This window comes from Arachis duranensis, chromosome 7 (genome assembly GCF_000817695.3).
Source record: "Arachis duranensis cultivar V14167 chromosome 7, aradu.V14167.gnm2.J7QH, whole genome shotgun sequence".
In the NCBI taxonomy this organism is placed as follows: domain Eukaryota; kingdom Viridiplantae; phylum Streptophyta; class Magnoliopsida; order Fabales; family Fabaceae; genus Arachis; species Arachis duranensis.
In genome coordinates, this window is record NC_029778.3 from 15,182,662 (window position 1) to 15,194,871 (window position 12,210).

Genomic DNA, 12,210 nt, shown 5'->3' on the forward strand with positions numbered 1-12,210 from the left:
TTTTTATTTATTCTTATTTTTTTAAATACTTGAAGAATTTAATGAGTTATGCTAAAAAATAGACAAAATATTATTATATATGATAGAAAAAATATTAGAAATTGATTTATATATTAAAATGTTTATTTTTAAAATTTTTAAGATTGATTTAGGTAATTATTTCACTAAAATATTAACTGAAAACTAATTTATTTATAAAAAAAATATTTTAAAAATATTTTTATGTATTAATTTTTTTAAATTAAAATATTGACTTTAAAATATTTGAGAACGAATTTGGGTAAATTATCTTACAAAATATATAGGGAAAAAGATAAATAAGTTCCTAACTTTTTAAATTTTTGACAAATACATCCCTAACAAAATTTAAATACAAAAAAGTTTCTGACTTTAACAAACAGAGGACAATTTAGTCCTTCCGTCTATTTGTCTCTCATACACCAAATGAAACTGGCTGACGTGGCTGAAACGGTGTCCAGGTGTCCGTTACGGTGCCACGCTGGAAGGGAAATAAAGTTCGAAGGACAAATAGATCCTTGAGAATTTAGTTCATTATACTTCTATTATGCTTCTATTATGAGAATTTAGTTTACAAAATTATGCTTGTATTTTGAAATCTAGTTAACTTGTTGTATTCTGCAATTTAAATTATTTGTATTAAAATTGTAGAAATTGGGCTTGTTCGTGTTTTTACTTTTTTTCTTAAATTGCATTAGTTCAGTTTTAGTGCATTTGAATATTATATTAGAACTAATATTTATTATTGAGAATAATTTTTTTTAAAATTATAGTTCACTTTGTTCTAACGGTATAAATTATGCATGGCACAGAGCATTTATAAAATCAAACTACCTTTACAAAAAAGTCGTAAGTTGACAAAAGTCTCTGACTAAGAAGACTAAGATATCTGCAGATAAAAAATTAAATAATAAGATTTTTAGTTATTATTTTTATATGAAAAAGTCTAATTTTTTATTAATTAATTAATTTTAGCATTCGTTATCTAAAATTTAAAATAACTTAATGTGTATACTTTTACATTTAAAATATTTTAATTGTAAAAAAATATCAGATGATATATTTTGATTTGTCAAATTACTAATATAAAATATAATTATATATAGAGTAAAAATAGTAGAGAGAAATAGAAAAATGGAGAGAGGTAGATGAGAGAATTTAGGAAAGGAGTTTATTAATTTTGAAAAAAAATATTTTCTCTCAATTTTAATAAAAGTGACATGTTACACATTTGATTATTAAATTAGCTAGTAATATATGATATATAATATAGGTATATTTCAATTTGATAGTAATATATGATACATATAGAAGCATAATAAACTAAATTCTCAATAACTTATTTACCCTTCGAACTTTATTTGAAAAATGACGTCAAGGACTTATTTGTACTTCGAACTTTATTCTCCTTTCAGCGTGGTACCGTAACAAACACCTGGACACCGTTTCAGCCACGTCAGCCAATTTCATTTGGTGTATGAGAGGCAAATAGACGGAAGAACTAAATTGTCTTTCGTTTGGTAAAGTCAGAAATTTTTTGTATTTAAATTTTGTCAGAAATGTATTTGTCAAAATTTTAAAAAGTCAGGTACCTGTCTATCTTTTTCCCAAATATATATTCATACTTTACTAGTGCCCAAGGTTCGAAAAACCAAATCGATCATCAAATCGTTCTAACTACTGGTTTACTGGTCCAACCGGTCTAACTGTTGGTTCAACTGAAAAAATTGTTTTAAAATAAAATAATAAATAAATTATAAATAAACATCCTAAAATATAATTATAGTATAATATAAATATTAAAATAATTTTCAAATTTAAAAAACTACATTAAATGTCATCAATCAAATTCATATAATCCTATTAATATACAAACTCAAGTTAAATAGTATAAAAGGAATGGCACCAAAAAATGAGGTAGTTAAGGCTACACAAACTAACAATACTCTCTATTTGTTGTGGACAGTGACCTTCATTGCCTTTTTCATTGAAATCCTCACAGGTTCAGCCAATAACTGCAAGTTTCCAATAAAGTGTAGTTTAACACCGTATTCATTGATAGTGCTTTCATCTGAAGCAATTCCTCAATCTTTTCTCGCATCAATTCATCAAGAATTGCACCTCTTTGGACTTTTTTTTTGAAGTTATCGATGCTGAATGCATAGACAGTTACATACTTCACTCCTAATTCATAACAATACCTAAGCATGGAAATGAGAGATGAAAATCCAGCCTTATGACCAATCTCTTCAGCCAAGTTACTCTTCTTTGCAAACCTTCGATTCCCATCCATGATAAAAGCAATATGATGTGGCACAGGACCCATAGATAATATGCCGAATATGCATCTCCTAAGACAGCTGGATAAACCTCCAAGCAGGTTGCTTGTAATACCTCCAGTATCTTTGTGCATGGATATGTTTCGCAATGCAACTCAAAGTGTCTAAGATAAATCTGCCAGAAGAAAACTTTGTTATAAGTTAGCATTAGAAAGAGTTAAAGCAACAGAAGCACATTATCAAGATACAAGCTCAACAGCTAAAGCAATAACAATGTCAAACATAAATGCAATACAGAAAATCAGTAAGAAACAAAAGAAGAAAGAAAAAAGAAGCAGCAACAAAAGTTAAATACCACCAACAAATAATCACTATAAACCCTGAAATCAACAACTATTTCAACAAAAATTAAGAAACATCATACTTAAAAATTAAAAAATGGCAACAGCAGCATAACAAATTCATTTTAATCAACAATTTCAACAACACAAAATCAATGATTTAATTAATTTCAGATTCAGAAATCACAAATTAGAGTATCAGACATTCAAAACACTAAAATAGACTCAACAGTGATGACACTAAATTAAACAGAGCATTAGCAAGGAAGAAGAAGAAGAACATTAGCAACATTATTTGAACAAAAATTCAGAAATTAAAAGTAAGAAGAAGAACCGAGCATTCAGAAACATTATTTGAACTAAGACGGATAGCTTTGTTTAGTTTCTGAATGCTCGGTTCTTCTTCTTACTTTTAATTTCTAAATTTTTTGTTCAAATAATGTTGCTAATGCTCTTCTTCTTCTTTTTTGTTAATGCTCTGCTTAATTTAGTGTCATCACTGTTGAGTCTGTTTCAATATTTTGAATATCTGATACTCTAATTTGTGATTTCTAAATCTAAAATTAATAAAATCATTGATTTTGTGTTATTGAAATTGTTAATTAAAATAAATTTGTTATGCTGCTGTTGCCATTTTTTAATTTTTAAGTATGATGTTTCTTAATTTTTGTTGAAATAGTTGTTGATTTCAGAGTTTATAGTGATTATTTGTTGGTGGTATTTAACTTTTGTTGCTGCTTATTTTTTCTTTCTTCTTTTGTTTCTTACTGATTTTCTATATTGCATTTATGTTTAACATTATTATTGCTTTAGCTGTTGAGCTTGTATCTTGATAATGTGCTTCGGTTGCTTTAACTCTTTCTAATGCTAACTTATAACAAAGTTTTCTTCTGGCAGATTTATCTTAGACACTTTGAGTTGCATTGCGAAACACATCCATGCACAAAGATACGTATTACAAGCAACCGGCTTGGAGGTTTATCCAGCTGTCTTAGGAGATCCATATGCGGCATCAATATCAATATCAACGACCACATCAAAACCACACCGTTTTCCGCAATTGCCATCACCACAGTAATAACGTAAAAAATTTACCAACTCATACTTGATTCTAATCTTCTATGAACCAGCAACACATACAAAAAATAATTTATTTAAAAAGTTTTACATTTTTCTTTTCCTTAAAAGTTTTAAATAATTGTAAATATTCTTATGACATACACTACTGTGCTTTAATAATGCAATTAGGAAGAAATATTTGTGATGATGATAAGAATTAAGAACAAACGAAGTCCACATAGATTGGCAGTCATGGTAGTTTTATCGTATGACCAAGCACTAAACTCGGTTAATTAATAATGTTATGAATACATAGAGAAAAAGTTTTCTTGACCCAGTAAAAGCTAAGCAGCTTAACAAACAGAGAGGCATCTATTTTCGCTTTGGTGCTCGCAAGTCACAACACTAAGCAGAGGAATCTTCATCCAAAACACAAACCATGTTTTTAACGGTTAAGATATTCAAAAATCATCAAAATTTCTAAACTACTATCGAACAAAATAAAAAAGTGGCATATATAACAAGATCAGGAGACATATAGCCCAGCAACCAACTAGTTTAAATATGAAACTATACTAAATTCATACAATTGCATATTCCACAAATGCTCGATACACTTCGTCCTGTTTTAGATAATGTATCATCCTTCGCTATCTGAAAAATAACATAGAAAGTAGAAAGGGTGAAACAAATATTCTTCGGATAAAAAATAATCCATCCATTTAATTATTTTCAGCCAATAGGATTATTAAAAATTATTTGCTTTTAACTTCAAGAAAAACATAACTCACAGACAATAGTTTGACTTAGCATAGTATTCCCTTTTATTGTTTTGTTCTATAATTCTCATAGGTGAGTTATGTTTCTTCTTGAAGTTAATCATCTGCCATAGAAGTACACCAAATACTTGAAACTTAAAAAGTTATAGCGATATACAGACTTGTGCTAAAATCACTCATAATCTTACTATGACAGAATAAGAACAAGCCAAACTAACAATAACATTAAAACTTAGAAAAACTGAAACTAAGCTGCAGGAAAATCAAAATTGAAAGACTGTCAAATTAATTTTTTTGTGAGTTGGATTTTGGTGAACAAGTGAACTAAAACCTCCATTTTGCTTCCCTTTCCTCCAACTCCCAAACATAAAATTCTTGAATCAATGGAGATAAATATATATCATACAATACTAAAATGCCATGAACCTAAACATGTCAAAATAAAATCAAAATGCCAGAATCCAAAAAAACAAAAAAGCAACCAAGATATATACCTAGGAGGACGACGAGCTATTTGCTTGATATATCAACTTAGCCTGTTCGGCGTAGAATTCAGCTATCTCCACATACAATCTATTTTCAGCGTCTTTGAACTTCCTCCACCTAGCCTCGATGTCTTCCCTCTTTGAGACTCCAAGTAACTCTATTCCCTTTCTAATATAATCTTCACCGAAAGGCTTACCAAAAGTCCCATCGTACCTCAACATTGAAGTCAAAGCTAAACTAGTCACAGAAAATTCACTCATCCTTCTACCTTCATTTGAATCCAAAGGTTCAGAATTTAGTTTGGACTTTGCTTCAGCTTTTCCTTTTGAATGGGGCACTAGCGCCTTCTTCGCAGCCTTCTCATTATTAACTGTATCCTTTTTCGCAGTTTCCTTGAGAACTGCTTCACCGCCACGGCCATCGTGGCCCCAAACATTCTTTCCCAACTGAAGTGCTTCCAACTCGTGCGGCTTTAAGGTTGTCCCCTTGCCGTTCTTCTCTTTTATTAGGATGTTTTCAAACTTCTTCTTCAGCCGGCGGATCTTCTCCTTCACTTGCATGCATGATACATTTGCCCGAATCAAGTTCGACCCCTTCATAAAATCGTAAAATTCATCAGCGCATTTATAGGGTTCCTTCCCTGTTTTCGCGATGAACTCAGACAGGCCTTTCAAGATACCTATCTCATCTTCCTCGCTGAAAACCCTCTGAAAGAGGGATTTGGATTTCTGCGCATCCTCCTGTGCCTTCTTCACACGTTTTGGTTGCTCCGAGTGGTCGATACCGTTTTCAGCTGCGCGCTTTGACCCGGATTTGGTTTGACTAACAGAAGCCGAAGGTTGAGACTTCAACATTGGAGAGAGTTTAGAAGATGACGAGGGTTTGGAAACCTTTTGCGGTTGAGGCTTCCTGGGAACCAGCACGTGTTTCTCACGTTCATCTTCGCCTTGGTCTGTGTCTTCGTCCTCGTCAGATGAAGTTGCTGCTTCTTCTTCCTCGCTGCTATCTTCTTGTTCGGGCTGAGGCCTGGGAACCTGCGATTCGTCGTCAGAGTCTTCAGGAGCGACTTGCTTCTGCTTCGCCATGGAAACTCCGAAATTCAGGAGGGAAAAAGTGAATTTAGGATTAGGGTTTGTCTTAGTTCACTCTCTGGACAGACTTGGCGAATTTTAAAGGCTAGGGTTTCGTTTGGGAGACAGTGGGGCGGTTTTCTTTTTCTTTTTTAATTGAAAAATCGGAAATCATAAAAGAAAATGCCCGGTTCAAACGGTTCACTAGTTAATCGTCAATTAAATCGGTTTTTTTACCGATTGTATTCCAGATAGTTTTTTGTTTAAAAATTTGATTTTTATTTAATCCAGTTGAACCAATTAATTCAATTCAATTTTTAAAATTATGAATTATTAGCGGCTCAACAAACAGTGTCTGTTCAACCGCTTGTATATTAAATTAAAAAAATATTTTTATATTTTTATTTTTAAAATTATAAATTTAATATCAATAATTAAAAAATTAATTATAAAAAATAAAAATTTTAATTTATTTAGTATATGTAAAAGTATAAAATAAATAAATTTAAATTAAAAAATAAAAAAATTTATGTTATTACTATGTTTGACAGATTTAAGATAAAGATTTACTAATACTATTTACAAATTCGTTATTTATATATTAAATTTATTTATTTTTCCAATCCTATTTAATTTGGAATAAATTTAAAAATTTATATTCATATTCAAAGCACTCTTTTAGAAGATACATAATTTTAATAGATAAAAAATTATTTTTTTAATTTTATATTGAATATCTTTAATTATCTTAAATTTTATTATTATTTTAAAATTATTAATTTTAATTTTGATTATATCATCTCATCATATTATACATTATTATTTTCTCTTACTATTTTTTTACATGCATAATTATTATTTTCTCGTCGTTACTACTATGTTGCCTTATTTTATTGTCCTTTCTTATTTTCTTCTTCTATTAATGCCAATCGCAATCAATTACCACTATACCACTATCAGAGTTCTCATTTTTGTTTATCACTTTGATTCATACAAATTCATTGTGTTAAAAGAATTATTTTCTTATTTGATTTAGATATCTAGATATATAACTGTTATATGAATATTTATTTTTCATACTTTTTTGTTAAATCATACTTTATTATTTTAAGAAAAAATTTAAAATATCAAGCATTCAAAAATTTTGTATAGAATAATTAAATAAAAAATATCTGTAAGTTATTTAATTTTTTTAATATATAGAATAATTGGATATAAATTAATTTAGATATAATACTAAAATCATTACGTTGTTACTATGTGTAACAAAGAAGATATAAATTTATAAATATTTGTAAATTTATTTATTTTTCAATTATAAATTTATAAAAATTTATATTTAAATCACTCTTTCTCTTACATAATTTTAATAGCTAAAAAAAAATTTATTTCTTATAATTTATATTGAACATTTTAAATTATCTTTAGTTTTATTATTCTTTTAAAATTTTTAATTTTTGGTTTTATTATTCTTTTTTCTTATCATTATCTATCTACATATGCTTCACCACCACTCTTATGTTAACTTGTTATCTCTTTCTTCCTCCATTTTTTTATTTTCTTTCTATCTTCTATTCAATCGCAGTTAGTTACCATCATATATTAGTTCATAATTATTACACTCAAAAGTAAATACTAATACGTAAAAACAAAAATAAAAAATATTGTTTTAACTTAATAGAAAAGCGGCTGAAGAGACAGTGTAGTGCCTGTTGAGCCGCTAGTATATATATACACAAAAAAATTGAATTTTGATTTCTTGTAGCATTTATAACCAAAGCATATAATAATTTTGATCTATGAAAACTTTCATATATGTTTCTCTTTGTTTGCAAAATATATATCTTAGTAAAGTTTTTTGTATGACAATAATATAACTAGCATCACCGTAACATCGAGATGCATATAATTAACTCGTTTTAATAAGTAGGGATTTTCCATGAACCTTTAAATTTAATCTAAAAATTTACTGGTTAAATTAATCATGAAGTTTTTGAGATAATGTTTATCACATATAGATTTTCAAATACAAACATAAAGCACCTATAAAGTGATGCTGAGAAGAAGAAAACGATATAACTAATACGTTATGTATATATGAATCAATTCATCATCGGGATAAAATTTTGTTTAGACACAAATTTATATTTGACATTAATTTAATGGAGAATATTAGAGAATTAAAATTTCTGTTTAATATAAAAAATACAAAAATTAGATAGTAAATAGTATTATTTTATAAATATAAGATTAAAACATTAAAAAAATGTTGACCACTTAAAAGTTTTTTTTTTCAATTTTTTATTAAAATTTAAAAAATGTTCTATCCGTTAACATTTTAAAAAATATGAAAAAATAAATTGTGTCACGCATACAAGAATTATATAAACACTATAAAGAAATTAGAGAAAAATTACTTATTTAAGAGTCTCTGGTATGCGCTGTAAGATGGATTAGAGACTTATGAGTGTTGGATTGTCTGACTGGAATGACGGGGTGGGTACTTGAAAAGGACACTCCGATGCTCAAGTAAGAATGGATTTATAAAGTATATGTGTGTGGAATGAAGAACGTAACTGAAGAATCTCTGGCTTTCCTTTATATAATTCGAGACAGTTATCTTATCTTATCTATCTTATCTATTACTGTAAAAGGGATATTTAATTTCAAAATTTGATTTTGTTAAATATTTATCTTTAAAGGTTATTATATAACAAAAATTAAAAAATATAATTTAATTTAAAAACATTTTAAAATTAATATTAAATATAATTTTTTTAAATATCTATCTTTTAGATAACAATATTTCATAACTTATTGAATATATTTTCGTCGTAATCTTATTCATGTTTAATTTGTTAGTGAAAATTAGATATAATTTTAATTTTAAAATTTGTTATATATAGTTATTTGAAAGTTGCTCATTTACTTTGCGCCAAAAATTAAAATTTTACTTAAAATCGTCTTTTAATTTAAGAAAATTTTAGTTTTTGAGTGCCTTCTCTTTGGTATCACAGCTAGCTAGGTTACTTTGTCAAAAATTTAACTTTTTTTTAGAATCGCCTTTTGGTCTCAGAGTCACTTCTTGATCTCCTTCTCCCACCGCAACTTCCTTCTTTTTCTTTTTTTTTTTCCTTTCTCTTTTCTTACCTTCATTTAGCGACGTTCGTCTTCTCCCTTTCGAACTCGGAGCTCAGCACAGCTCCTCCTCTTTGGTGTCATTGTCACCGCACTTCCAGCAGTGGCAATAACATAGTACCACTGCATTCTTTTCCCCTTTTTTCTGCTTCAAGAACCCTAGTCATCACCTCAGGTTCTCTCTTTGCTCTGCTTTCTAGTCTATTTTCTTTAATTAGTTAGTTAAAATTTACATGTTGTTAGTGGATTTAAGTAGTTAAGATAGGTTAGGATTAGTTTATTTTTGTGCCTTCAACTCTCTTCCCAGTGTGTTTGGCTGAATGTAAGGGAAGAAGGAGGCTGATTTGGCTTTTATATTTGGGCCTTGGACCCAATATAGGTTCGGTCAAATTGATTTAGTCCGTTGGCTCAATTTTGGGCCAAAACCTTTAAATTTATTATTTTAATTCATATTTTAAATATTTTTACTTCTCTAAATTATAATTTTTAATTTTCTAATTCCCTTAGCTCATAATTAATTTACCGTGTTTTACATAAGTTGAGGGAAGAAAGTTTGTGCCAAAGGCTACTAATCAAACAACATCATTTTGAAGAAGGGGGACTAATTTATCTCGTTTTAAAAACTCTCCCTCCACGTAGGACACCGTAGCAGCCATATCTGCATAGTGGCGTCCACGTTAAACTTTTTTGTTGTGTCTGACAGATCCATATGAATAGAAAGATGCATATGTCCAACTTTTAAAGAGGTCATAAATTTAAAAGTATTTTTAAATAGTTAGAGGGACAAAAAGTTAGGGACTTATTTATCCTTTTCTCAAAATCAAACTTCAGTATGTGTGTGTGTTGTTACGTTATAGAGATATATTGTTATAGATTGGTAAATAAAATATTTAATTTATTTATTTAAATTTATTTCTTAATTACATTTATAGGAGTGTAGATGATTCATATAAGAGTTATATTAATTATGATCGAGGAAGAGAAGGTAGAAGGAGAAGAAGAAGAAAAAGAAGAACGAAGAGTAAGGGTAAAAAAATTATGAAAATAAAAATTAAAAATTCTGAAAGAATAATAAAACTAAAGATAATTTAACATGTTGAATATAAAACTAAAAAAAAATAAAAGTTTCTTTAGCCATTAAATTTATGCCAGAAAAGTATGATTTAAATATAAATTTTTATATCTACTTCAAATTAAATAAGATTGAGAAAATAAATAAAATTACAAATATTTATACATTTTTATCTTGATTGTTAAATTTAATAACAATATAATAATTTTAGTATTATACCTAATTAGTTTAAATTTAATTATTCTGTACATTAAAAAATAAATAACTTATAATATTTTTTACTTATTAACAATTTATTATTTTTTATTTTTATCTCAAATTTATAATTTAAAAATATAATTTCTTAAAATATTAGAAAAAACTAACAATATAGTAGTTGTTATTTTTTTTTTTAAATCGAATAAAAATTTTATTATTTAGAGAAATAGAAGTTAATAAATTAGATGCAAAACAAATTAATTATAAGTTAATTATAATAGTATTACAAAGTCACTCAACAATATCAACTTTTTTATAAGTTAATTATATATGTTGATAATAGTTAAAATAGTAGTATCCATATAATATTACTCTTTCAAAAAGATATAATATATTTGATATTATTTTTTATAAATATCGACAAATTTTGATTATTTGAACAAAAATTTTAAATAATTGATATCTTAATTTTTTTTAAAATAATAAAATATGACTTAATAAGCGAATATGAAAAATAAATATCTCTATAATAGTTATACATTTAGATATCCAAATCAAATAAGAAAAAAATTCTTTTAGCAAATCTTTAATTCAAAATTTAACACAATGGATAGTTATAGGTTAAAATGATAAACAGAACGAGATGCGATAATGATACATGGTGGTAATTAATTGCAGTTGGGGTGAAAAAGAGAAGAAAACAAAGAGAATATGAAGGATTACCATGTGTTCATAACACGCAGCGAAAGAAAATAAGGTAATCTTAAAGATCTATTTTTGTGCTTAAACTTTATTCCAATAATAAAGAATATATAGATCAGATCTAAATACCTGAGTATGCTAGTAAAAATCTTTTTTCTCCTTCGATGGTACGAAGGCGCTATGCGTATCCACACCGAGATCAACCTTTGTTGTCAACTCCTTGACCGATGGACATCTGATCTAAATTGAGAAACCTCTTACAACTCTTTGCACGCCATAAAATTCTTCTCCAAGAATTAAGCTCACATACATTTATGTACGTAGAGGTAAAGGAATAAAACTCTTATTATTCTCTGAATAACAACCCTTGTTATTCTCTCTGTCTTTCTCATGTTTTCCTCTACTCTTGGCATACCTATATATAGTATGAGATTTGTTGTTGATTTTAAATTTGAATCTCAATTCAAATTTGAATCATATCTTACTATTTTAATTTGAATCTTTCAAATTTATGAATCATATTATAACTCAATTTGAAACAGAATCAGTTAGGATCTCATCCAACTTTATAATTCAAATTTAGAAATAGAATAACTAATTATTCTCAAATCTCATTTAATATTCTCAATTATCATAATATTATTATATTTTTTGTGCTAGCAAAAAATATAATAATATTCCATCTGAATTAATATAATTATTTATTTGATCAAACCAAAATAATAATTAAATAATTCTATAGAAAAGATTAGAACACTCGTTAGTGTGTGACCCCATAGGTTCAATACTAAGCGGGTAGTAAATTAGTCATACTAAATTTACTAATCAAGGTTGGTGTCTAGCAACACTCCTCAACGACCCGATAGTATGAAGTAATATATTTTTACTAAGAACCTCAGAAGAACAAAGTATAATTCCTTCCATCTTTCCAACTCTTGGTTAACCTTTAGAGTATGGTTTAATTGTCAAACTCTAACTTGTTACCATTATTATAATGAACTGTGAATGACCTAAGAAACTCATTTCTTCATTCACTCAATCCCCTTGGCCAAGGTTTTATTCATCTCA

The 12,210-nt window shown here is 27.7% G+C and overlaps 1 protein-coding gene across 4 annotated transcripts in view; it reads right to left on the bottom strand.

The window, feature by feature from the left end:
- LOC107458074 (probable transcription factor At1g61730) overlaps nucleotides 1-6,164 on the bottom strand; it is a 29,217-nt gene extending 23,053 nt beyond the window's left edge. Inside the window, exons 1-2 of one of the 4 annotated variants that reach the window (XM_016076288.3) lie at nucleotides 4,971-6,162; nucleotides 3,939-4,351 (exon numbers count right to left, since the gene is read on the bottom strand). In XM_016076288.3, coding sequence (XP_015931774.1) covers nucleotides 4,971-6,047 — 1,077 coding nt within the window. In that variant the 5' untranslated portion in view covers nucleotides 6,048-6,162 and the 3' untranslated portion in view covers nucleotides 3,939-4,351. Of the gene's footprint in view, nucleotides 1-3,938; nucleotides 4,352-4,970 lie in introns of those variants that run through there. The other 3 variants (XM_052251900.1, XM_052251899.1, XM_052251898.1) reach the window with 3 other exon arrangements.
- Between the last annotated feature and the right edge of the window lie 6,046 nt (nucleotides 6,165-12,210).